Here is a 27,598-nt window from a genome sequence, read left to right as displayed (position 1 = left end):
ACCAAAACCAGGAGTTGGACATCCAACCGACTGAGTCACCCTGGCACCTCTTTATTGTTCCATTTCTATCTAGCTTTGCCTGCTTTCAAAATCCCGACGGAAGGCAGGGTCTTACATCGACCACCTAACACGCATGCTGTAAGAAGCAACAGCCCCTCCCTGTCCTCCCCACCACCTGCTCAGCGGCCACGCGAATACATCTCCATCCCTGTTGGCCAGGCCGGCATCCAGTTGTACTGCCTGGAACAGGGCATCCCGCCCATTGGTCAGAACAATGGGGGAGGGGGCGTGTCCTTCAACACCTTCTTCACTGAGATGGGTGCTGACAAGCATACGCCCAGGGCAGTGTTCGTAGACCAGGAAGCACTGGCACCTACCGCCGGCCCTTCCGCCCTGAGCAGCCCATCACAGACGGGGGAAGCGATCCCGATACCTGCGCCTGAGGGCACTACACCATCGGCAAGGAGATCACTGGCCTTGTCTTGGACTGAATTCAGAAACTGGCTGACTTGTGCACGAGTCTTTGGGGCCTCTTGGTTTTCCACAGCCACGGAGGGGGAACTGGTTCCAGGTTCACCTCCTGCTGACGCAACTCTCTGTCGAGTCTGACAAGAAGTCCAAGCGGGAATTCTCCACTTACCCAGCCCCCAGGTTTCCACAGCTGTAGTTGAGCCCAACTCCACCCACACCACCTTGGAGCACTCTGATGGTGTCTTCATGGTAGACAATGAGGCCATCTAGGACATCTGGTGTAGCAACCTCGATATCGAATATCCAACCCACGCTAACCTAAATAGGCCGACGGGTCAAATTGTGTCTCCCATCACTGCTTCCTTCAGATCTGATGGAGCCCTGAATGCTGATCTGACAGATTCCAGACCAACCTGGGTGCTTCACCCCTGCGTCCACTTCCCTCTGGCCACATATGCTCCTTTCATCTCTGCTGAGAAAGCCTACCACGAACAGCTTTAAAAAAAATTTTTTTTTAATGTTTATTTTTGAGAGAGAGAGACAGAGACAGAGCTCAAGAGGGAAGGCCAGAGAGAGAGGGAGACACAGAATCTGAAGCAGGCTCCAGGCTCTGAGCCGTCAGCACAGAGCCCGATGCGGAGCTCGAACTCACAAACTGCAAGATCATGACCTGAGCCGAAGTTGGACACTTACCTGAGCCACCCGGAAAAAATGTCTCAAATTGATGAACTTAAAAAATACTGAAGACAGTTTAGGGGCGCCTGGGTGGCTCAGTCGGTTAAGCGTCCGACTTCAGCCAGGTCACGATCTCGCGGTCCGTGAGTTTGAGCCCCGTGTCGGGCTCTGGGCTGATGGCTCAGAACCTGGAGCCTGTTTCCGATTCTGTGTCTCCCTCTCTCTCTGCCCCTCCCCCGTTCATGCTCTGTCTCTCTCTGTCTCAAAAATAAATAAACGTTAAAATAAAAAAAAATACTGAAGACAGTTTAAATAAGTGCAAACAGCTTAAAAATTTGAAAGTGGTTGCCATTGAGAAGAAACAGGGGCCTCTGTTTTTATTATGAGCCTTTTTAACATATTAGATATCTATTTATTTGTTCATTGCTTTTGAGAGAGAGAGAGAGAGAGCACATGCACACATGATCAGGGAAAGGGGGAGAGGGAGAGGGAGAGAATGTTAAGCAGGCTCCACACTCAGTGGAGAACCCTATGCAGGGCTCCATCCCATGACCCTAGGATCATGACCTGAGCAGAAATCAAGAGTGGGATGCTCAACCGACTGAGCTACTCAGGCACCCCAACATAATAGATTTTTTAAAAAATGTGTATGTATATATTTCTTAAAAAGTAAATAAATTTCAGAGAAAATACATGAATTAGTCAACCAAATCAAGAAGTAGAAAAACAGCAACAAAGTAAATTTAAAAATACAGAGTAAGTTACTGTACAGAAAACCAAAATACAAAGACATAAAACCAAACACAAAAACTATCAAAATCCACTTCTTTGAAAAGATTAACATAGATATGTATAATGCAGGACTAATCCATAAAAAAAGGATGGCCCAGAAAAATATTAAACTCAAAAAGGAAGAAATGGCTACAATTATAGCAATGATTTTTAAGTATCACTAAAAAGCAGTGATTTTTAAAATCTCCAAAAAAACCACTGTAAAAGATTAGTATAAACAACTTTATGCCAACAAACTTGAAAATTCAGATGAGATGAACAATTTTCTAGAAAACCTAAGTGTCCAAATTGACTAAGAACTAGAAAACTTAAATCCATCGACTACCATTTAAAAAAAAATTGGGAGTGCCTGGGTGGCTCAGTCAGTTAAGTGTCAGACTCTCGATTTCGGCTCAGGTCATGATCTCACAGTTCCTGAGACTGAGCCCCTTGTTGGGCTCTGTGCTGACAAGATGGAGCCTGTTTGGGATTCTCTTTCTCTCTCTCTGCCCCTCCTGCATATGTGCTCTCTCTCTCTCTCAAAAAAAAAAAAAAAAAAAGAATCAGATGTCAAATATCTACCCCTAAGGATTTTGAGCCCAAAACTTACAATGGAAAAACTATTTCACAAAATAGAAAGAAAAAAATCTATACTTCCCAAATTATTCACGAGACTTGTGAAATCTTTCCGGTACAGTACAGGAGACAGTCGCACAAGGAGAGTGTAGAGGCCACATTGAGGCAAACAGTCTTGAGAGATGGAACGTAGAAAGGGCCACAGGGACCACCTGGCTGAATACAGACAGACATTTCAGGCCCTAACTGACCAAGGGGCTACTTACACCCAGGCAGTTACCAAAAAGGGAAACTTCCATGCATGGCCATACCTGCCGCCTCATCTTCCCCCTTTAAAACAGCCCCACCCACGGCCCTGTGCAGACGAACTCCCCTGGGCTGTCCTGCCCTTGACAGGGAGCGCCGCTCCCTTGAGGTGCGCTCAGGAAGTCGATCTCCCTCATTCTGTTTCGGGTGAATTCTTTTCACCCACCGCCACCAGCTTCCGCTTCATGGTGGCCCCACATTTGGGGACCCATCTGGTAGGGTGAGACCCCCACATGTAAACACCACAGATAGAACAAGAAGATTAAAATGCAAGTAAAATATTAACAAATGGAATACAGCTGTTTACTAACGTCATAAAAGAACATTACATTTAATCACTGTTTGCACATTTGCAAGAATTACTGGCAAGCAGAAAAACTACTGTTGTTACTATAACAGCTACTGAACACTCTTGTACCCACTGTATCTTGAAGCAGATCTGAGGACGTTATATTATTTTTAAGTATTTCAGAATTTATCGCTGTATATCTGTATAGGAGAGTGTGTGTGTGTGTGTGTGTGTGTGTGTGTGTGTTTTAAGAAAGCTCTATGCCCAGGGGTGCCTGGGTAGCTCAGTCGGTTAAGTGTCCCAACTCTGGGTTTTGGCTCAGGTCATAATCTCATGAGTTTGAGCTTTCGTGAGTTTGAGCCCCACATCTGGCTCTGCGCTAACAGCGCAGAACCTATTTGGGATTCTCTCTCTCTCTCTCTGCCCCTCCCCTACTCACGCGGTCTTTGTCTCTCTCAAAATAGATAAACTTAAAAAAAAAAAGCTCTATGCCCCTCCTGGGGTTTGAATTCACCACCACGACATCAAAAGTTGCATACTGGACTGAGCCAGCCAGGGACCCCCGGAATTTATCTCTGAGTAAGATGACCAGGATACTGTCACACCCACAAAATTAGCAGTAATTGCTTATTATCAAATATGTAGGCAGTGTTCAAACTTTTCTGTTATCAGGATGTTTTTATTATTTTTTGTAAATGTTTCTTCATTTTTGAGAAAGAGAGAGGTGAGCGGGGTAGGGGCAGAGAGGGAGGGAGACACGCAATCCAAAGCAGGTTCCAGGCTCTGAGCTGTCAGCACAATGGGGTTCGAACCCACAAACTGAGATCGTGACCTGAGCCGAAGTCAGATGCTCAACCAACTGAGCCACGCAGGGGCCCCTCCGTTATCAGTTTTTTATTATTTTCTAGTTTTTTCCTTTGTCCAATTATTTGTTTATTTAGAATTTTATTTTTTTCATATAATTTATTATCGATTTGGCCAAAATACAGTGTGTAAAGTGTGCTCTTGGTTTTTGGGCTAGATTCCCGTGGTTCATGGCTTACATACAACACCCAGTGCCCATCACCCATTTCCCCCTCTCCCCTACTTGTTACCAGTTTTTAAAGTTATTTGACTCATGGACCAAATAAAGGTTCATACAATTTCAAATCCTTTTAAAAAAAATTTTTTTTTAACGTTTATTTATTTTTGAGACAGAGAGAGAGACAGAGCATGAACGGGGGAGGGGCAGAGAGAGAGGGAGACACACAATCGGAAACAGGCTCCAGGCTCTGAGCCGTCAGCCCAGAGCCCGACGCGGGGCTCGAACTCACGGACCGCGAGATCGTGACCTGAGCCGAAGTCGGACGCTCAACCGAGCCACCCAGGCGCCCCTCAAATCCTTTTTTAAAAAAGGTTATTTATTTTGAGAGAGAGCGCGCGCCCAAATGGAGAAGGGATAGAGAGGGAGGGAGAGAGAATCCCATGGGTGAGCTCGAGACCTGAGCAGAAATCAAGGGTCGCACGCCCAGCCCACGGAGCCACCGGGGCGCCCCTCGAGTCCCTTTGAATTTAAGGGTTGCCGGGGAGAACGGAGACATCATTCCTGGGCCGCGACCCACGAGCAGACCCAGGAAGAGCTCGCGGATGAGGTCACCGGTACATCCCAACGCCCACTCCCGAACCGGCAGCCTCCCGCCCACCGCCGTCCTGGGACCGCGCGCGGCTCCGCGCCCTCCCACCCTCGTTTCCCCGCCTTCCGGCCGGGCGAGGCCTCGGCCGCTCTCCGAGCCTGGAAGAGCGCGCGGCGCGGGAGCGGCCCCTCCCCACGTCGCCTCTCACAAGCCGCGCCTCCTCAGCTCCGCGCGCTCCCACGCGCTCCCACGCGCTCCCCTGTCCTCGCGGTACCTGCCTCTCGGAGTCGGACCCGCCCGGCCGCCGCGAGAACGGAGCGGAGCGCGCGCGCCGGGCGGACGGCGGCGTCTGCAGAGCAGCGAGCGGAGCTCCGGCGCCCGACCGCCCCAAGAAGCCGAGGGGCCGAGACTACATTTCCCAAGAGCCCCCGCGCCGCGCCGCGCCGCGCCGCGCCGCCCCTCCCGGCCCCGTGGAGGGATTCTGGACTTCTGGTCAAGGCTGCCGCGCGTGCGTGCGTGGACGGGGGCGTGTGTGTGACGCCCGGGGCTGCGGAGTGTGCGTGAAGGGACGGGGGTCCCAGGGCGCGGCGGGCCGGGGGCGTGAGCGCGAGCCCGCGGCGGGCAGCGAGGAGCCCCGCGCGGAGAGCCGGCCGCCGCCCGGGCGGCCCGTGCGCACCTCGCCGCGGTCGCGTCGCCTGCTCGCGGAGGCCTGGCTCGTCATTGATTCGCCGTCGCTGCTGCCATTGTGACGGGATCGCCTCGCCCACCGCGCCTCCCGGTGCTCGCTGCAGGTACACGCGCAGGCGGCGGCGCGTGTGTGTTTGCTTCGCAGTCGGGCCCGTCGTGTTGTTGCTTGTTAACCTCAGCGCTCTGGGTGGACGCTGATTTCATTGTAAGTTTTCTTCCCGACTGATTTTTACCCCTGGCGTGGGTGACTGTTTTCCCCGTTGCGGGTGATGCTTGAATTCACGTCGTAGCATCAATAGCGCACCTTGCTGCTTTGCAAGAATAACGACGATACCCCCTAGCGTTTGGTGTTTGTGTTGTGTGGTGCTGGTGGTAGGTTTCAACCACATATTCTCAGTGGTTCAGAATGCGGTGTCTTTTGGTCCTGCTTCTCTTTTTCCAGCCAGGGCTGCAGGTTTAAATTTTGCATTCGGCTTTTTCTAGCATTTGCTGAAAATGATCATGCTGTTTTTGTTAGAGGAGGAAATTTCTTAGCAGTAAGAGCCTCACGTTCCTGGGAGAAATCCAACGTGGTTGTACTGTTTTTAAAACATGTACACTACTGGATTCTATTTGTGGGTATTATCAGAGTTATAGGCTACTTGCTTCTTGGAGAAGTAGGTCTGCTTTAATATCCAGCCTGTAGAAAGGGCTGGATAAGTTTCTGTTTCTTGATCTAGTCTAGAAATACTAAGTTAAACACACTTTTTACCTCTTACTGCCAGCATTGGCCTGATGCGGGGCTCGGACTCACAAACTGGGAGATCACGACCTGAGCCAAAACCGGGAGTGGGAGTCGGAGGCTTAACTGACTGAGCCACCCAGGCGTCCCTATTTTATTTTTAAGTAGGCTTCACACCCAGTGTGGGGCTTGAACTCAACGACCCAGAGGTTAAGAGTTGCACACTCTACCAGCAGAGTCAGCCAGTCGCCCCTAACTTGTGTAGTTTTTTTTTAATCAAGTAGATTAACTGGAGGTGCCTATGTGTTTAACCTAGTTTTAATTATTATTTTATTTTCCCTTGACACTAGAGTTGTTAAGCCAATCAAAATGATGCGTACCATCTAACATCTAGTATGATGTCAAAGGTCAGGTTAACATCAACATTCCTTAGATCCCACCCAAAGTCTATGGAGAAGGTGGAGCATTTCAATTCTGGTAATAGCAGAATATACCTTGCTTTTAAAGTAAAAGGGAAGACGAGATGTCATCCAGAATGCTAGCTACAAATGTGTCAGGTTGGCGATGTTGACTGTAGTTGACTGTCTAGACAGTTAAATAGCACAACTCGTCCTCACCCCTTTGAAACTCACTCAGCCCTACACTAACTTTTCTCTGTGACCTAATTTACTTCTCTTCTGTTGTGTTAAGATCGTCTTGCAAAGCCTCCTGGAGGGTGAATTTCACACGTTCATGCCTATTCTTGAAAATTGTTCCCTTGTGCTGTCATTCCTCCTCTCAGTACACATTTCTTGAGCTCTGAGCATGTGCCAGTCATAGGGCAGGGATTTGAGATACAGATGAAGAAGGAAGTCTGGTCAGTATTTTATATTAACATTGTCTCAAAATTCTACTTAGGACAATATACAAGGTATATTTTTTGGAAAAGAGATTACAAAATTATTCTTATTATTCCCCCCCACCCCCGCCCCCAGAAGAGATTCAGTTAACATCAGTGAGTTTTTAGTAAAGTGACTGAAAAGGAAATAGGTAAGTGAATAGATTCTTTCCTGTCTTCAGTAACAAGCTAACACATGCATTTGTAAAAGAAAGTCTACTCAGAATAGGAATAAAGTATCTAATATTACTTTTAACTAGAAATATACCTCAGCTATGTGAAAAACTTTAACACCTTACTAGTAGATAGAAAATAAGAATAAAGGATGAATAGAAATGAGAACAGTTCTGTTTTTTATTAAATTCATTTGTCTAGGAAATAAAACTGGGATTTTTTTTTTCAAGAATCCCTATGCACTTTGTTCTTTTTTATTTTTTTTTTATTTATTTATTTTTATTTTTAAAAAAAAAATTTTTTTTCAATGTTTATTTATTTTTGGGACAGAGAGAGACAGAGCATGAACGGGGGAGGGGCAGAGAGAGAGGGAGACACAGAATCTAAAGCAGGCTCCAGGCTCTGGGCTGTCAGCCCAGAGCCCAACATGGGGCCTGAACCCACAAATTGTGAGATCATGACCTGAGCTGAAGTCGGACGCTTAACCGACTGAGCCACCCAGGTGCCCCTTTTTTTTTTTTAAGCTCGTTCCTTTTCATAATTTGATGAGAAAATGTTTCTGTTAAAAAGAGATACTCCTAGAAACGGTGGGTTACCTTGGTTTTCATGACATAATTTAAACACTGAAGGCTTAGTAACATAGTTTAAAAAACTTACAGGTTTTAAGAATTTGTATTTTAAGGAAAACGAAGTTTAATATCGTAATATGTCTGTTTTGCTTACAATGCACTTTGGTCTTCAGTCACCGTATAGGATGTCTCACATCAGACTGAAGTTTCCTATCACATCAGCATATTTTGTATCTTCTGGGAAGGAAGCGAGGTCAGGACTGGGTGTGGCATAGGCTGTATGTGTATCCGGCACAGAACCAACACCAAGAGCATTGCTTTTGCCTCTTGCCCCACAATATCTGTTGTCTCATCCTTACGTTTCTCACATTTCATTATGAAAACTTTTGAACATACAGCTGAATTAGAAGCAGTTTACAGTGAGTACTTGTAACCCCCCCCGACTCTACCATTAACATTTTATTATTCTTGTTTTAACATACATCTGTTTCTTCGTCAGTCCCCGTCTTTTTTTTTAATGCATCTCAGTGTAAGTTGCCGACATCAGTATTCTTCCCCTAAATACTTAAGAATGCATGCACATTATGAACTAGAATTCAGTATTTGTATAGCTTTTTCTTTTGATGTAAAATTTAGGTAAAATGCACAAAATGAAAGTACACGTTTGCTGAGTTTTCACAGACGCATGGTCTTTGCCATCTTTTCTGGTCCCAGAGCTCTAACCATGGCTTCTGGGTTCTTTTGCTAATCATTCCTTGCCCTTGGCACGTGCTAAGTCCTGATGTACTACTCAGAATCTAAAGAGATTCTGTTTGCTTTTGTTCAGAAGCATATACTCCATATGCCCGATTGAAATGCTGTCCCTGTCAACGTCTTGACAATGCTGTCCCTGTCAACAGACAATGCTTGTCTCTGGGCACTGGCCCTCAGGTACTGGGGCTTAAAATGGAGACTGGAGGGCAGACACCTTGGGACACAGACGTGTTACCTTTGTGGGTGCTTGTTAAGAATTTGACAAACGCCAGTGGAACAAATATGAAGTTCAAGGCACTATGCCAGTCTCTTTCTGAGATTTAGAAAGAGATTATCCCAATTCTGAAGTGGTTCCTTGTCTCTGAAGGGATGTGGACAAGTGAGTAGTGGTAGCTTAAGGCAGAGTGAAGTGCTGGAATGTTCCATGATTACTGTTCAGGGAAGTTATTCTTTCTCAGACAACAGAAAGGCTTGTCAGAAAAGGGGGCATTTATTTATTTTTTTTTAATTTTTTTTCAACGTTTATTTATTTTTGGGACAGAGAGAGACAGAGCATGAACGGGGGAGGGGCAGAGAGAGAGGGAGACACACAATCGGAAACAGGCTCCAGGCTCTGAGCCATCAGCCCAGAGCCCGACGCGGGGCTCGAACTCACAGACCGCGAGATCGTGACCTGGCTGAAGTCAGACGCTTCACCGACTGCGCCACCCAGGCGCCCCAGAAAAGGGGGCATTTAAATGACGCTTAGAGAGCGTGGGATGAGTGCAGCAGGAATTCAAGTCGCAATGTAGTCAGGGCCCGGAATGCAGATGGTTGTGAATCCCGTATACTCAGTTGCTTGATCAGAGATGTGCTGCAGAGCCTCTTGTGCCTGGATAGTAGCTTTCATAGCCTCTGGTTCATACTCGGAGCTTCTTGCAGCTGATCTCTGCCCCGGCGGTTGGCAGAAAAATCACTCCCCAGAGAACCAGAACCTTATGGTGGATGCGTTGCCTTATATGGCAGAAGGGAATTTGCAGATGTGATTCAGCTAAGGACCTTAAGATGGGGAGAGTACCCTGGATTGTTCAGGGGGGCCCAGTGTAATCACAGAGGTCCATTGGAATGAGGGGGCAGAAGGTGGGTGTCGGGGAGACGTGACCACAGAAGAAAGGCACAGAGAGAGATGGTGTCGCCAGCTTCCTGGCTGTCGGTCCTGATGCCTCCATCAGAATTTCTGACTCTGCCCCGTGCCCTCCTCTCTGCTCTGGCTCCAGCCTGCTTCTTTGTCACTTCCTTGCTCTCCAGTCCCCAGCACCTCTTCCAGCTGTGCCTTTTATCTTCTTTCTTCACCTCCAAGCTGTTCATTCCTTTTGTGGAATGTGTCTGCTGCCTCCAGCAGTATGTTGAGACCGCTCCCCCAAATCGTTGCTGAACCCTTCTCTAACCAATCCAGCACATTAGAATCCAGTCCTTAGCTTATCTGAACTCTTGTTTTAAGTCTGCCCTCCTTGAAATTCTTCTGGCTTTTGATATGCCTCTCTTCTGGATCTTCTCATTCATTAGTGGGTCTTTCTTTCTCTCCTGTTTGCTTCCTAAACGTTGATTTTTCCCCATAGTCTATCCAGGTTTTACACTTTATCGTACTTCTCGTGTTATCTTTGGTTGACTTTACGTATTGCCATGGTGTCATCTGATAATACCATGAGCTAGCTTTAGCAAGTCTTACTGTTTCTTACTGGGCTTTATAGGAATTATGTCATAGGGTTGTTGATAGGAATGTCTGATCTCTCTCAGACTCCTGTCCATTTGCCTACTTCATCTTTATCTCATAGCAGAAGAACACAGTCACTCTCAAATCTGTGACAAAAGGCCACCCCTCACTCCCCCGAGTCTTGAGAATAGAGCTGATTAGTTTGGATAGGTACAGACAGAACAGAAATGTGGAAGGCAGATGATACAGCTGGATAACCCTCGCATCTGAATGTATCTTCCTAAATGTCGTTTCTCTGGCCCATTTTCTGTGTTTAAAACCAACGCCATGAGGATGTGAGGGTGATCTGGCTGTGACATCGGTCAGCCCATCGATCGCCAGTGTTGATTCGGCTGATCTGGTTTTCTAGGCGGGTGTCCCCTTCCTCCCCCTCTCCATGTGCGTCCCTCCCGAAGCTGTGCGCTTGGTCAAAGAGGACGACCTTCCCCAATACAGGAGGACTTTCAGTCAAGGGTATATGAGTAGCTGCGCTCGCTGCTAGACCCTCCAAAGGAGCTCTCAGGGACCATTTGTAGGAGAACGTGGGGTAGTCAAGCTTCCAGAACTCCAGACACGTCCAGATGAGGCGTCGCACATGGCAGTTTGCCTTTCTTTAAACAGACACCCAAATACACACGGTCCCCTCCTTCCTGTAGTGCCTCCTCCTGATACGTTGTTGTTCTGTCAGTCCCCCAGGAAACTGGGAGTCTCCTCTAACCCCTAACCTGTCTTCACATCTGTACCCATTTGATTTCCAGGATATACCAGTCTTTCCAAAATCTGCCTGCTTTGCGTTTCTACCCTCAACAGCCCTAATTTGTGTTCCCATCCTCTGTATTATGATATTAGCCTCCTTCCTGTTTCCTTTGCTGCTGTTAACATCTTCCTCCAGTCCGTCACAGAACTATCCCAAATGCAGACGAGGCATTTTTAAGGTGCAAATCTAGTATCATTTCTGGGCTTAAAACACATAGGAGAGAGTCTGAAAATGGCATTTTTGTCCTTTTGTGACCTAGGTCTGGCCATATGTGTTTCTGGGCTCCTTTCTGGCTCCTCCCTGCCCTTCCCGGTGTGCATTGTCTCAGACTCTGCCTTTGTTCACACAATTCCCCACCCTCCTTTGTCTGCCTGTCTGTCTGACTCAGCCTTGAACCCACCAGGTGGTCCGTGACCCCTTGGCCATGCTGTTATCAGAGCAGTAATCGTAGTGAACTCTGGGTGTCCGTTTCAGTTTCTTCTGCTAGACTCAGCTGCTTGATGTCAGGAAGAAATACTTAATTCGTGTTTTTATCCCCTGGGCCTTGTACAGAGCCAGGCACGGAGTAAGTGTTCACTAATGATGTATTAAAACGACAGAAGAAGATCCAAATCTGTAACACCAAGATACTCATCAACTTACCACCAGTTCCGCTGAACACAAATAAAACTCATCCCAGTATCCCTTTTGGGGATCAGTTTTGGCCAGTTGCATAGAAAGATACTTTGTGTATCTGGTGGCTGATTAAAGGATCTGGTTATCCCTAAGAAGTGGTAGGATTTAATTAATTAATTAGCTCAAATAGGTTTGAATTAAGTAGATTAAATAATGGCTCAAATCAGTGGTTCTCAACCTTGGTTGCACATTAGAATCACCAAGGAAATTATTTAAAATAAACAAAACCCTGGCCCCTTTGCAGGCAATTAAGTCAGAATCTCTCAGAGAAGGACGGCATGGGATGCTGGGGTCATAATTTATAAATATACTTGGCAATCCCAGTGTTCAGTTAGGGTCGAAAACCACTGGTTTAGATAAAGGTTAGAGTGAGTTATCAGAAGTGGAGGTTAAGGGAAGTTAGGATGAAATGAGATTAACTATAAACTTTTTAAATTTTATATAATCATAAAATGGGAGAGTCACTGGAATGGATCTGAGATATATCTATGTAGAGGCTGTACTGTAGTTGCTTTTTTTTTTTTTTAATTAAGATCTGATTGAAAATTTATTGGTGGCCAGAAATTTCCTGTTTCCTTAGGCAATCTGATCTATTTCCAGGTGTCATATGATTAACAGTGTCTTATTATATTGACTCGTAGCTGACTTTTTTGTGACTCTGCACATTATTCCTAATTCTGCCCTCTGGAGCAACTCAAATATCCCTGTTCCACAGGACCTCTAAATAGGTGAAAACCATTCTCTTGCTTCCATAAAGTGATTTCTTATGTAGTTTAACATCCCTGGTTATTTCAGCCTTTATTCATTTGACATGAAAAGTAAGCTCCATGAGAGGTTAAGAAGCCACTTAGTAAGTTTTGGAGCACAGTTTGAAATATGCCCTTGGGGTTGAGGAACAAGGTTGGGATAGAAGACAGCGTGATCTATTCATTGTAGCTGAAACACTTAGGTCTGTTGTGTGCCATGCAGTGGGAGAGACAGGATAAAACAAGTAGATATTCTGTGTCCTGATAGTGCCTAGGGCGTCACTGAAAATGGACACCAAGAAAGGCTGAGGACGCAACAAAGGGAAACCTACATTAAAGTCCATCATAATTTTTGAAATCATTAGAGGAGACTAAGAACCAAGATATACAGAGGAAAGCGAGGTGGTGAGGGGGGCAAAGTAAATAAAGAGCTTCAAGAACATTCCAGAGGCCAACAGTGTCCTCTCTAACAGATGTTGTCGGTGAGAACCGTTTTAATGGTATGGCAGGGCAGAAACCATGTTGCTTTCATTCACATAAATTTGCATAGAACTGGGAGGAAATCCTTAAGATCTCCAGAAGACAAAGGGGGAAAACAGTAGGAATGAAAAGTTCAAAAGAACTGTAAATACAAACATACGGAAAATAGTCAAGCCCAGTATTCAAAAGGTGGAAATTAAAAATACAGTCTAAATTTAAAACAACTTAAACACGCAATGTTTATAGACTTCTGTGTCTGGCTGTGCTGGAGTGACGGGGGTGGGGGTGGGGGGAGGGAGTGGGGTAGATTTACGGTCTTGCCCGTACAACAGCAACAACAATAACGAGACAGACAAAATACACGAAACAGTCGCTCTATCTGGATATCAGATGACAAAGGACACTCATCCCTGGGAGATGGAAAAGCAACGAGGTAAGCCTTCCGATTGCCCAGTTTATTGCCTTTGAGAGGGTTTCCAGTTTCCAGTAGAGGAAGGAGGAACTGAGGTGGAGTCCAGCAGACTTCCTGAGCCAAGGACGGAGCTGAGAATGTGGGGAGAGCAAAGCAGCTGTAGTTCATAGGACAGAGCAGCAGAGAGGAGAGGTCTGCAGAGGGCCTCCCACGAGGACTCAAGAGCACAGAGCAGCACATGTGTGAGGAAACTCCCTGAGGACAGGGAAGGAATCCTCTAAAGGGTTGGAGGGAACAGTCCTGATGTTTGCATGGGGACTACTGTTCCTACGGGCTAGGCTGGAAAACTCCTGTAATTCCTGGAGCATTGGGAATGGAGCTATTTATGTAAAGCACTGAAAGGAAAAATAACTCTACTTAGAGTCTGTATTCAGCAAAAATACATTTCAACAACAAAGACAAGACCACCAACAGAATGAGAGAAAATAGTTGGAAATTACACATCTGATAAGGGTTTAATATACACAGAATACGTAAACATGTTTGTGTATGTATACATGCTCATATGTAGAATGTACAGAGAACTACAACTCAATAACAAAAACACAAACTTAACTAATTTAAAAATGGGCAAAGGACTTGAAAAGACACTTGTCCGATGGCCACTAAGTACGTGAAAATAATGCATATCAAAACTACAATGAAATATCACTTCAAACCAACTAGGATTGCTGTAATAATCTAAAAAATGGAATAACAAGTTTTGGCAAGCATGTGGGGAAACTGGAACCTTGGATGTTGCTGGCGTGACTGAAAGGATGCTACTACTGTGGAAAAGTTTTGTGGGTCCTCAGGGAGCTCAGCACACAATTACCTTATGACCCAACGATTCTGCTCCTAGGTACAGACCCGAAGGGATTGAAAGCAGGGACTCAAGCAGGTCCTTGTACACCAGTGTTCACAGCAGCACCTTTCACAAGACCCACTAGATGGAAACAACCCAAGGGTCCATCCACAGACGATGGGGTGAACAACATGGTCTGTCCATACACTGGAATATTACCTGGCCATTATAAGGAGTGAAGGTCTGATTTCATGCCACAGCATGGATGAACCTTGAAGACATTATGCTGAGTCAAGTAAGCTAGACACAAAAGGACAGATATTGTATGAATCTATTTACATGATTCTCTAGAATTGGTAAATTCAGAGAGACAGTAGGTTATCAGAGTCTGAGGAATAGGGAGTTTGCTTAATGTTTCAGAGTTTCCATTGGGTGATTAGAAAGTTTAGAATTCTTAGTGAGGGTTGTACAATATTGTGAATGTAATTAATGCCACTGAATTGTACACTTAGCAATAATTAGCAAATTTTGTTAATTTTTTTACTAGAATTTTAAAGATGAATAATGTAATTACCAAAAACCATTGTGATTGTGTACTTTGAGTGGATGAATTGTATGGTATGTGAATTATGTCTCAGTAAAGCTGTTTTGAAAAAAAAAAAAAAAAAGCAAAATGAAGACATTCTCAGATTTAAAAAGCTGAAAGAATTTATTACCAGCAGACCCACATTGCAGGAAATGTTAAAAGATGTCCTTCAGGGAGAAAGGAAATGAAACCAAATGGAAATCTGGATCTACTGGAAAGAATGAAAAGCACTGGCAATGGTAACTACGTAGGTAAATATATATTTTTTCCTTATTGTTTAAGTGACTTTAAAAGATAATTGACCGTGTATTAGATTTCTAGTGCTGTGGAACAGATTATCTCAGACTTGGTAGCTTCAAACAGCACCCATGTACTAGCTCACAGTTCTGTAGGTGGAAGTCTGACACACTCTGGCTGGGTTTTCTGCTCCGGTATCCCAACAGCTGCTGTCAAGGTGTTGGCTGGCCTGGGTTCTCATTTGGAGGCTCTGATTGTCGGCAGAACGCGGTTACTTGTGATTGTATGCTGTCCTAGGACTGGCTGTCAGCTGGGTGCTGCTCGTAGCTCCCCGAGGCCGCCCACGCTCCTTGCTGTGTGGCAGCCTCCACCTGCAGGCCAGTAGTGGCCCATCCCGGTGTTCTCGTGCTTCCAATCTCTGACTTCCCTCCTGTGATCAGCTGGAGAAAACACTTGTTTTCTTACCTGTAAAGTAAGGGTATTAGATCGAGGCGGGTTTTGTTTTTTGGTTTGTTTTTCTCAAAAAGAATTTGTAGCAGTAGAACCATATAAATCGCAAATGAAATTTTGCGTGGAACTCTAGAGACTAAGGGGAAAAACTGCAGTCGACATAGCTCTTTTCTTCCTGCTCCTGGGAATTTCAGCACTGTAGATGTGTTTTTGGACTATCTCTGATGTTCCTCTTTGTGTGGTGGGTGTTTGCATTATACTCAGCCAAGTATGAGGGAGTCTAGGTTGATGGTTTATGAAACCTCCCCATGATAGCAAACCTTCCTCATGTTTCTCTCTTTTTTCTACCTTCTCCTCCTCAGGATCTTCATTACTGAAAAAAGCATCATCAAGAGCAAGGAGGGCATGGAGACCAAGTTGTTAACGGCCCGGTCCCATGTAAGTTGGGCTGCCTTCTTTGTTTTCCAACTGAGAACCCCTTTCTGCTTGAGTTTTGGAGTCCTTTGACTAGGAACTTGAGAAATTATATCTTGGACACTCTTCTCTGGGAGACTGGCACTATTTCGTTTGCTTGTTTGTAGATGTAGTTTTATTTCCTTCCGTGTAAAAGAAATAGAGGTTTAGCAGTGATGTGGGCAGGAGCCAACTGGGTGATATTGAGGATTCTGACAACATGCTCTCATCCACCCTGGGGATGAAGGCCACAGCACGCTTCCTCCCCACAAAATGGTGTGGGAACTGGGAGTGTTCGTGCCTGGTGGGTCTCTCTGGCCCCTGCTTGTCCTAGATGTAGAGCTGCCTACGTGATGCCTCCCTGGGGAGCTCCTGTCAGAAGGAGCTCAGGCACAAGTTGTGTACTTATCCAGGGGTGACCACAGCCAGGGCATGAGGAGCTTGGGGGATGGAACCTCTGGGAGCATCCAGGGTGGGAGACGGGGCCCCTGGTGCCTCATTCAGCTTCCTCCCCTGGAGCGTCCTACGTATACTACCTCTGCGTATGTGGAAGATCCCACCGAGGAGTGCTGTGGGTTTTGCTTTCACTGTGCTACATATTTTGAAGGAGTTAGGAAAACTAGTAGTATTTACCCAGATGGTTACCGTTTTTGTTCTTCATCCTTCATTCCTGAGATTTAAAGCTTCTCTCTGTTAATGTTTCCCTTTTGCTTAAAGAACTACTTTTAGCGTGTCTTTTAGAGCAGGTTTGCTGGGGACAAATTCTTTTACTTCACTTGAGAGTGTATTTTGCATCATTCCTGAAAGATACTTTCGCTGGATATTGTGGCTTGACAGTTCTTGCAGCTTTTAAAAAGCTATTATTCCGCGGTCTTCTGACCTTCATGGTTCTTGAGGAGATATCCTCCTTCAAGTAGGCGTTGTTTCTCTGTGTAGTCAGCATTTCTTTTTAATGTAGCTAATAAAGGCCTTGCTTCTGTGTCTCTTGTTTCTTTGTCACATCTTCATTAAAAAAAAATGCCTACCATGGAGGCGCCCGGGTGGCTCAGTCGGTTGAGCATCTGACTTCAGCTCAGGTCATGATCTTGCAGTTTGTGCGTTCGAGCCCCACGTTGGGCTCTGTGCTAACAGCATAGAGCCTGGAGCCTGCTTCGAATTCTGTGTCTCCCTCTCTGTCTGCTCCTCCCCGGCTCATGCTCTGTCCTTCTCTCTCTCTCTCTCTCTCTCCTTCAAAAATAAAATAAAGGGGCGCCTGGGTGGCGCAGTCGGTTAAGCGTCCGACTTCAGCCAGGTCACGATCTCGCGGTCCGTGAGTTCGAGCCCCGCGTCGGGCTCTGGGCTGATGGGCTCAGAGCCTGGAGCCTCTTTCCGATTCTGTGTCTCCCTCTCTCTCTGCCCCTCCCCAGTTCATGCTCTGTCTCTCTCTGTCCCAAAAATAAATAAACGTTGAAAAAAAAAAAATTAAAAAAAAAAAAATAAAATAAAAATAAATAAAAAATTAAAAAAAATGCCTACCTACCAATGTTTAGGAAAAATGTTTTGGATAATTATTTTAGATCAGAAAACATGGTGAGTTTGGTCTCTGAAGCATGAAGTTATACTTGAACTGAAGACTGCTGTGTCCCTCTTTTTTCTGCCTTGAATTGGGTTCTTTATTTCACATAATATAAATGTAGATTAACTTTTGGTGTCTGATGCTCCTTGCTGTAGGTGTCATAACAGAGTTGATTTAAATACAAGTTCTGACAATTTCTAAACCTAGAGCGTAACATGGAACTGGATTTTAGACAGTAGGTATCTAATAGCCATTCCTGTTAGGACTTGATCAGAATCCGAAATAAATACTACTCACTTCTGGAATGAATTCTGGCCCATTCTCTTTCCCTACCCCAGTGCTGTCTGCCTAATTCTCTTTCTGTCTGCACTCAGGAAGGAAGGGCGGAAATATATATCTGGCTTGATACAGATTTGTTCCATGTTGTAGGCACTGGTGACCTTCAAGGATGTACTTGTGAACTTCACCAGGGAGGAGTGGAAGCTGCTGGATACTGCTCAGCAGATCATGTACAAAGACGTGATGCTGGAGAACTATAAGAACCTGGTTTCCTTGGGTAAGACTAAGTTGTATTCTCGGAGATATCCCCCTGTGAGGATTTTGGTTCTTCATTGATCAAAAGGTATGGAGATCGTCAAGCACATATATCAGAGTATGAGCTTGGGGCCAGGGATGTGATTTCCTTGGGGCAGAGAAGAGGGCTTTTGTACTCACTTCTACTTTTGTGTTTGTGTGTGGGATATATATATATCTGTAGCCTCCCCTTGTCTGCTTTTGAGAGTCCCCCCGGGACCAAGAAGGGGTTGGGGTTGGGGCTGAACCTGGGATGCTCTTTGTGTCCAGGACAGAGCTTCCCAACCCTCGCCCAATTCTTTATCTTTCACCATGCACAGGGCATCAGCTTCCCAAACCAGAGGTGATCCTCCAGTTGGAGAAAGGGGAAGAGCCGTGGCTGGTGGAGAGGGGGACTCACCGGGAGACCCACCCAGGTGAGGACCAGTCAAGACGTGTTGCAGGTCATGGCCCGGAGGAGCACGAGGGGCTGGACTCCCTGGGCATAGTGGTCACTGGTTCTCATTTCTGAGGCAAAGGCTGAGTTTATTTACCTTCTGTTTCCCCATGACCAGTCTTTCTGCAGTCTTGCCACACGTCATTTGCATTCGGAGACAAACGTGTACTCTTCGTGAAAATTATCTTCCTGTTCATGTGCTTGGTTTCAGCCCTGTTGGTCTTGCTTTCCTGGTTCTTACGCTAATTCTAGTGTCGCCATGCCCTCATTTGTCACACAGTCTCCTGTTTCATCCTCACCTGTCTTTTCCCTTTCCTGTGGCCCCTTCCCATGGCCTCGTGCTGTGGGGCTTGGTCACTGGCCACTCCTCTGAGTTTGCTGAGGGGCTTGCCAGTTCTGCTGGCTGAACTCCTTTTTCTCCAGAACTGCTGCTCCCAAAACACATCTTTCTTACTGTACTCCAGCTCTTTATTTTGTATTTTCTCAATTCTTACTTTTAATTCTTTTAATTAATTTTTTACTTTAAAGATTTTTTTAATGTTTATTCATTTTTGAGAGAGAGACAGAGCGTGCGCGCACATGAGCGGGGAGGGTCAGAGAGAGAGGGAGACACAGAATCCGAAGCAGGCTCCAGCCTCTGAGCTGTCAGCACAGAGCCTGACGCAGGGCTCGAACCCACAGACTGAGATCGTGACCTGAGTTGAAGTTGGACGCTTAACCGACTGAGCCACCTGGCTACCCCTAAGTGTACTTTTAAATACCATAAACTGTTTTTCAGTTTTCTTACATTTGGTCTTGTAGGTGACTGTCTCAAATTTCTGCCTCAAAGGCAAGTCCTTTAATCCAGTGTTAGAACTTGATCATGCAGTTGCTTTGGGGCCGTGGGAAGAAAGATTGTCCTCTGTTTTCTTTTCATTTCTCTATTATTTCCTTTTTTTTTTTCATCCATGTCTTCATTCATTTACAAGCTTTCCGAGGTGTCTCTTGACTGCTATCTAAAACTAACTGACTAGATCAGCAGTTTAGATTTTTATTGAGAATTTGCTGTCAAAAGAAATACTGAAACTCCATGTGCTTAAACACATGGAATTTAAGGGAATCTACCAGGCTGTGTGAGCTTCATAATCAAAGTGGAAAGAAAGTATAATGAGTGGTGGCTTTAAAAATACAAACGATGAGATGATGAATGGATGCTACGTATTTTAAATATAAGTCACTAGAGTGTTGTGTTACGTAATATATGACAAGTTTTAGGATTTTAATGAAGGGAAGAATCACATGTATGTGTTCAAACATGCCACTCACAGCTGTTCCCCATCGGTACCCAGCCCCCAGTCTGCATCACACAGGTTCATTTTAGAATTTTCCAGTTGGCATTTGTGGTTTGAAAAACTTCTCCGTGGGATTTTGATGCCCTGGAAGGAGGGGAGGGGAGAATAAGGGTGGTGTGTTTCTTATCAGAAATCATGGCTGCACGCGTGCACGTGAGCGCACACACACACACACACACACACACACACACACACACATAATGGGCTATTTATTCAGCCTTAAAAAGGAAGGAAATTCTGCGAACTATATCATGGATCAGCTTTGAGGATGTTATGTTAAGTGAAGCCAGACACAAAAAGATAAATAATATGATTAGTTTACACGAGGTTACTTAAAGTAGTCGAAATCATAAAGACAGAAAGTGTGATGGTGCCTGCCAGGTGCTGGTGGGATGGGAGAAGGGCTTCCTGTTTAAGAGGCACTGAGTTTTGATTCCACAGAGGAGATGACATAAGGGGATGTCTGTACAACCATGCAAATGTATGTCATACCTGAGCTGTACCCTTAAAAATGGTTAAGGTGGTAAATTTCATGTCATGTGTATTTTCCCACGAGAAAAGAAAAGTCAGGGTGAGGGAGAAGCTAGTAACTAACAAAGTAGTGACTGAAAGCGGAGACTGGTGGGGGTTCCACAAAGAAGGCGGTTAGGGGCCGGGCACAGGGGTTATCAGCAGGCCTGTTAGCTCCTGGCGCTGCGAAGATAAAGTTCCACAAACTGGTAGTTTACACAAGTGTGCTTTCTCAGAGCTCAAGGTCAGAAGTCTGAAATCAAGGTGTCAGCAGGGCCACACGCCCTCTGGCGCCTGGAGGACAGGATCCTTCCTTGTCTCGTGAGGCTCTGGTAGTCTCAGGTGTTCCTTGGCTTGTAGACACATCATTCCAGTCGGCCTCTGCCTTCATGTCTGTCTGCTCTGTATGTCTGTCTCTGTATCTCCTCTCCTTTTTTTTTTTTTAAGTGTATTTATTTTGAGAGAGAGGGAGAGAGAGAGAATCTCAAGCAGGCTCTGTGCTATCAGCACAGATCCCAACTGAGCCACCCAGGCCCCCTCTTCTCTCCTTGTAAGGACACCAGTCTCTGGATTAGGGGCATACCCTGCTCCAGAACTACTTCATTTTAACTGCATGTGCAGTGACCCTGTTTCCAAGTCAAGTTGCATTCTGAGATACGGGCACATATCTTATTTGGGCACACAGTTCAACCCATACGCCAGATAAGAGTAGAATATTACCCCACTTGTGTAGGGAGAGATGATACTTTGTAAACAGTGTTTTTGGGTGGGGGGAGCCTCTCTGGCTCAGTCGGTAGAGCATGTGACTGTTGATCTAGAGGTTGTGAGTCTGAGCCCTGTGTTAGGCATAGAGATTACTTAAGGGGCGCCTGGGTGGTTTAGTCAGTTGAGCGTCCAACTTGATTTCGGCTCAGGTCATGATCCCAGGGTCATGGGATCAAGCCCTGTGTTGGGCTCTGTGTCAAATGTGAAGCCTGCTTAATGTTCTCTCTCTCCACCATTTCTTTAATGGTGTTTCTTTTCTAGGTTAAGAACCAACATTGTACCTAAAAGGCATTGAGAAACAAACAGACTTTTAACTAGGGTAAATAATGTGCAGTAATACAAGTACAAACAAAAGGGCAGAAAAACCCAGGAGAATATGAGTTAGGGACCAGGTCGTGAGTTAGTGTCCTGTGGTGTGAGTCCTATCAGTTGTTAAGTCTTGATGTCTCCAAACAAATTGTTGTTGTTGTTGTTGTTTTAGTGTTTTTTTATTTTTGACAGAGAGAGGGAGAGAGAGAGCATGAGCGGGGGAGGGGCAGAGAGAGAGGGAGACACAGAGTCTGAAGCAGGCTCCAGGCTCTGAGCTGTCAGCACAGAGCCCGACTCGGGGCTCGAACTCACGAGCCGTGAGATCATGACCTGAGCCGAAGTCGGACGCTCAACCGACTGAGCCACCCAGGCGCCCCTTTTTTTTTTTAAGACCAGAATAGTGTAAATAATGATTACTATGGTATTGCTTTGACCACACGTGTGTCAGAGTCTGTGATGAACTCATACTGTACGGTACTTAATGACAATCTTACGCCACAGTTAACTGTCGCTCCTTGGATTACAGATAAGCAAAGTGATGTTTGAAAAGTTTAACAACTTGTCTGAATTCACCACTAGTAGTGTTACAGCTTAGAATCAGAGCCTGTGGCTGGATAATGTGTGTACAGTTGCTTTTCCAGCCTGTTGCTTGGCCTTTCTGAGGTTCTTGGTGCCAGACGTCTGGACATTATCGTGTTGCCCTGTGTTGGTGTCAGGAACAGGCACTCCCTGGCATAAGGCTGAACTCGTGGTTTAGGAATGTGAAATTGCAGTGTGAAGAAGGCATGTCAGGGGAAGGGCCTGGCAGCAAGTAGACATGCTAGGTTCTTACATCATTAATAGTTTCGATCATGGGAGGGCCATAAGGGATTTCCCTTATTGCCACCCAGCACTGAATATCCTGATCCCGTGTGTCCTGCCCAGTCCTGTGGCTTCCCCTTGGCCTCACTGCTTCTCTTCTGTGCTGCACAGCCCAGCACCCTTCGTGTTTGCTGCTCTCCTCTTTGCTTTCTTACTAGGAAGGCAGCTGTATAAGCAGCTCGTGCAGCCTCCATACTTCACATCCCACTGTTTGGACCTTAATGGTTTTTTAGTTACACAAAGGTTCCTCATTTCTTTCAGATTTGGACACTGCGGTTGAGATTAAATCATCAGTGTCCAGTAAGAGCATTTCTAAAGATAAACAATCCTATGGCATTAAAATGGAAGGAATCCCAAAGAACGATCTCTGGTATTTGTCATTAGAAGAAGTCTGGAAGTGTGAAGACCAGTTGGACAAGTATCAGGAAAATCAGGAGAGACATTTGAGGCAAGTGGCATTCACCCAAAAGAAAGCACTTACTCAGGAGAGAGTCTGTGAAAACGGTAAATATGGGGGAAATTGTCTTCTTCCTGCTCAACTAGTGCTGAGGGAGTATTTCCACAAACATGACTCACATACTAAAAGTTTAAAACATAATTTAGTTTTTAGTGGTCATCAGGAAAGCTATGCAAGTAATAGTAGTGAATGTGGTCAAACCTTCTGTCAAAACATTCATCTTATTCAGTTTGCAAGAACTCAACCAGGAGATAAGTCTTACAAATGCCCCGATTCTGTCAACTCTCTTACCGGTGGTACATCCCTTGGTGTATCGAAGGGCATACATAGGGAGAAACCATATGAATGTAAGGAGTGTGGAAAATTCTTTAGCTGGCGTTCTAATCTTACCAGGCACCGGCTTATTCATACTGGAGAAAAACCCTATGAATGTAAAGAGTGTGGAAAGTCTTTCAGCCGGAGTTCTCACCTCATTGGACATCAGAAGACTCACACTGGTGAGGAACCCTATGAATGTAAAGAGTGTGGCAAGTCCTTCAGCTGGTTCTCTCACCTTGTGACCCACCAGAGAACTCACACAGGAGACAAACTGTACACGTGCAGCCAGTGTGGGAAGTCATTTGTTCACAGCTCCAGGCTCATTAGGCACCAGAGAACTCATACTGGAGAGAAACCTTATGAATGTCCTGAGTGTGGGAAGTCTTTCAGACAGAGCACACATCTCATTCTGCATCAGAGAACTCATGTCAGAGTGAGGCCCTACGAATGTAACGAGTGTGGGAAGTCGTATAGCCAGAGGTCTCACCTTGTGGTGCACCACAGGACTCACACGGGACTGAAGCCCTTTGAGTGTAAAGACTGCGGAAAATGCTTCAGTAGGAGCTCTCACCTTTTCTCCCATCAGAGGACCCACACCGGAGAGAAACCATATGAATGCCACGACTGTGGGAAGTCCTTCAGCCAGAGTTCTGCCCTCATCGTGCATCAGAGAATTCATACTGGAGAGAAGCCATATGAATGCTGCCAGTGTGGGAAAGCCTTCATTCGGAAGAACGACCTCATTAAGCATCAGAGGGTTCATGTTGGGGAAGAGACCTATAAATGTAATCAGTGTGGGATGATCTTCAGCCAGAACTCTCCGTTGATAGTACATCAAATAGCCCACACTGGAGAGCAGTTCTTAACTTGTAACCAGTGTGGGACAGCGCTTGTTAATAGTCCTAACCTTATTCGATATCAGACAAATCATATTAGAGAGAGTACTTATTAATATTACGAATGTGGAAAGTTCTTTACAAAGAGCAATAACTTGGTTTTACATTAGAAACTCCTTCTGGAGGGAAGCAGCGTCGATGTAATCTGTGCGGAAATGCTTTCAATCTTGTCACTACCCTCTTGTGCACTAGAGAATTGGTCTTAGAAGGAGAAATAACCTACAGATTTCATTGTAGTACAAAAACATATCAGCTTTTCTTTCCACAAGTTCCTATAAAAGCGGTTGTCCTTGGAGCATTCTTGACCGAGCCTTAAAATGCTAGAATCTGAGAAGGAACCATTAAGTAGGTGGGAGATTATCCAGCTTCATTGCCTTCTTCAAAAAGATGTCAGTCAGAATGATACTTCAGAAGGATAAGTCAATGAGAGTTCCTATTGCAAAGAATAAAAAATTGATAGTTATTGTAAAAAAGTGGAAAATAATATTCCAGTGAAATAACCTGCCATATTTTTACTTGATTGTCCTTCTGGGACAGTTAGTAGTGTCTACTCTTTTATGTGTCTGATATAAACCACATTTTGGTTAGCAGGGAAAACACTTATAATGTAAAGCTGAAAAAGAACACATTTACTAGTAATGGTACTTATTTTGAGTATATTTGCATGTGAGCAAGAATCAAAAAACTCTGGATAATGAACAGAATCGATTTGCTAGGTGATGGGATTGGGTGAGTTTTAGAGTTTATTCCGTGTTACTCCAATAATTATTTGAAGATATTTTTAAACATTAAAAAGGATATCCAGTTTCTCGATTCTGTCATCAAGGATGCTTAAGGACCACCTGCTAGCAAGTTTCCCATCCTACGTTGTTTGGGTCATGGAATTGTGCTCTTTGAGACCGTGTGCTGAAGGCTCCTGGGAATTTAAACACAGGGTTTCTTTGGAGTCTGAGACCTAGAAGATTAGGTGTTTGAGCACACGAGGGAGGGTCCCCTTTGAGTGGGAGCAGGTACCTGGGCCATTCTTAGAGCAGCTATGCTCATGAAATAAACAGCACTGCTCAAAGCCACCCTCCTTCCAAGGTAGTCTTTTACCTTTATAAAGGAAACTTCGTGGCTAAGTGCACAAGCTTGAGCTACACTACCTGAGTTGAAATTCCACCTCTGTCCTTAACTTGCTGGGTGAACTTGGGCATGCTGCCTAACATCGGTGCCTCCTCTGTAAATGAGGGACGTTACTTACCTTGTAGGACCGTGGTGAGTATTAACTGAGTAAACATACAAACAGCTTAGAATAGTGCCTGACGTATATTAAGTGCTTTATTGTTGTTAGCTGTGGTAACTGGTGTCACTGTTGTTGCCCCACCTCCGGTGTGCGTCATTGAATTAAACCCGCTTGCCGGCGAGCAAGAGCTCCTGGAGCTCTCACTTCCTTCCCAGCCACGTTTCCTTCTTACCTACATCAGCACTTCTCAACCTGAGGAAATCACTACCCGTAGTGGGTGTAACAACTCACTTCTGAGGATCAGTAAACAACTTTTAATATTGTATGCAAAATCATCTCGTTTGTACAGAAGTTTTCTCTTCTAGGGAGAGAAGCCTGATCTTCAGATTCTGTGGTAAGTTCATGACCCAAAAAAGACTCAGAAAGAGAACCTGTTTTAACTCTCTGTTTCATTCTATAAATGGATCTCTGTGAAGGACTAGCCGTTATTTGCCATTTTCTAGCAAACAAAATATATTTTAGATGCTTAATGATCGATTGTTGAGTGATAAGTACTTTTGAGACCAGGAGGACAAAGATCTTGATGTCTCTGTCCCAGGAAAAATCTAGAAATGACTGTCAGGACTTCACAAGGAGCAGGAGACCATCTACCATGTAATCTTCGTTCCAATTTTAGTATATGTGCTGCTGCAGCGAGCACCTAATGTGTAATCTTCATTGTGCAGTTGAGATCAAGTGAGTTGGCACTGGTCTCACATTTTGAGTGAAGTCAGACCAAGAACTAGATCCTGGGTTCCTCAATTAGTGCTGCGTTCTTCAGTGCATATATGTATCATTCGCATGTATAATGTCCTCCTATCAGGGATCGTTTTCATGGTAAGCAGTGGTTCTTAATGGGAGTCGAAGAGTGGTCCCTTAACCGGGCCTCTTAGAGTTTCTGATAACCTATGGCTCAATTTTCCTCAACTGTATAACGGAGTTATTTCTAGTATCTACCTCAGAGGGTTGTTGTGGGGATTAAGTGAGATAATGTGTATAAAGTATTTAAAACAGTGCCTGGCCCACAAGTACTAAATGTGTTAGCTACTACTACTGTTATTAACACACCAAGGAATGTAGGAAGAGAGAAACGTCTATGGATGGTCACTAAAACATTACTTACGATAGTGCAGACTTTGCAATGTAGAAATGTATAATAGCAGAATGGTTATAGTGTATCCGTGTCATGGAGTATTACACAGACGTTAAAATTAATGCAAACTGTTGACAAGAAAAATGTTGATGTTGTCATGTGTTTTGAAAAAAGCATGATGAATAGTTGTTAATATGGAGTAAACTGAAATGTATAAAAATAAAGCCATTGTAAATAACTGAAATGAATCTTGCTTAAAACTCTTAAGGAAATTTGTCAAAAGATTAAGAGCAGTTAACTTTCTTTTTTTTCTTTATTCTTGTTTTGTAGTTTTCTATTTTTTCCCAAAGTCTCTTCAACAAATACAAATTACTTTTATATTACAGTTTCTTCAGTAAAGGAATTTTTTCTCTTCCAAAGTTTTTGTCTACAAATAAGCTGCCAGAACCTTAACCATGGAACTTGGCAGCAGATAAACCAGTGGTTGGCTGGGGATGGGAGAGTGACTGACAACAGACGGGACCCCAAGGGAACCATCAGGGATGATCTGTATCTTGACTGGTGGTGGTTCCGTGACTGTACTTGTCTGTTAAACTCATCAGAGTATACATTTTAAGTGGGTCCAGTTTGTTGTATGCAAATTTTATCTCAATAAAATTGATTTTTTCAAAATACTCAGCAGACCAGGAATTTCTGGGAAATCAGAGAAAATCTGCAGCTCCAAGTGACACATAGTAACAGTAGTAGTAGTTGCTGATTTTTGTAGCCCATCTTCATTTATAGACAGCTTGATACAAGGTAGCCAAGCTAAGCCCTTTAATACAATAGATTACTTCTGTCTATAACCCTGTGAGTGACATACTATTGCCCCTATGGTTAAGGGAACTAGAGGTTGGCAATTTAGGTAATTTGTCCCCATTTACATAGCTAGTAAATGGTGAAGTTTCATACGAAAAATAACTGCTAAGTGTGTGGCAGATCTCAAACCAGACAACGTCTGGCACTTTGTGGAGGATCTGAACAAAATTAGCCAGTTCAATATAAAAAATACACAGTACCATTGTTATTTATCTCCTTCAGAGACAAATTCACTCAGACCTCACTCAGTGTCCTCTGTCTCCCTCTATGTTATCATTGGGTCATATCTTAAAATGATGCAGGGACTGAGTGGAAATTAGGATGTAAAGGGAAGAAAGTAAATTACTGTTAAATGCCACAAGTGGTGGCATAGAAGTTACATGCACCGTCTCGCTTAATCCTCACATGAATTCTGTTCATGTGTGCTACCTACTTGTTTTTTTTTTTTTTTTAATGTTTTTTTTTTTTTTTTTTCCAACGTTTATTTATTTTTGGGACAGAGAGAGACACAGCATGAA

General features: G+C 44.6%; 1 protein-coding gene and 1 pseudogene across 5 annotated transcripts; both read left to right on the top strand.

Annotated features, from left to right (window-relative positions):
* Positions 1-1,025, top strand: LOC123587300 (annotated as a pseudogene).
* Positions 1,026-5,171: 4,146 nt separating this feature from the next.
* ZNF10 (zinc finger protein 10) lies at positions 5,172-26,896 on the top strand. 5 transcript variants are annotated; one of them, XM_045457137.1, is made up of 6 exons: positions 5,172-5,593; positions 14,864-14,961; positions 15,764-15,839; positions 17,839-17,965; positions 18,303-18,398; positions 22,456-26,896. In XM_045457137.1, exons 2-6 carry the CDS (start codon positions 14,951-14,953, stop codon positions 23,919-23,921), a joined length of 1,776 nt encoding a protein of 591 aa, XP_045313093.1. In that variant the 5' UTR covers positions 5,172-5,593; positions 14,864-14,950; the 3' UTR covers positions 23,922-26,896. The 5 variants fall into 5 exon arrangements, with proteins under 5 accessions (XP_045313093.1, XP_045313097.1, XP_045313096.1 ...); XM_045457141.1 differs by lacking the exon at positions 14,864-14,961 and having other exon boundaries at positions 5,174-5,492; XM_045457140.1 differs by lacking the exon at positions 14,864-14,961 and having other exon boundaries at positions 5,174-5,593.
* The last annotated feature ends 702 nt before the right edge of the window (positions 26,897-27,598 follow it).

Source organism: Leopardus geoffroyi, chromosome D3, assembly GCF_018350155.1.
Source record: "Leopardus geoffroyi isolate Oge1 chromosome D3, O.geoffroyi_Oge1_pat1.0, whole genome shotgun sequence".
NCBI lineage: Eukaryota > Metazoa > Chordata > Mammalia > Carnivora > Felidae > Leopardus > Leopardus geoffroyi.
This window is presented reverse-complemented; position numbering and strand designations above follow the sequence as displayed.

What these genes read in the sequence shown, in the direction of transcription:
- ZNF10 (XM_045457136.1), top strand. Translation starts at nt 15,729, where the DNA reads ATGTTTCTCTCTTTTTTCTACCTTCTCCTCCTCAGGATCTTCATTACT. An exon ending in TGTTAACGGCCCGGTCCCAT is followed by an intron (nt 15,840 to 17,838) that starts GTAAGTTGGGCT and finishes TCCATGTTGTAG; the next exon opens with GCACTGGTGACCTTCAAGGA. An exon ending in TCACCGGGAGACCCACCCAG is followed by an intron (nt 18,399 to 22,455) that starts GTGAGGACCAGT and finishes CATTTCTTTCAG; the next exon opens with ATTTGGACACTGCGGTTGAG.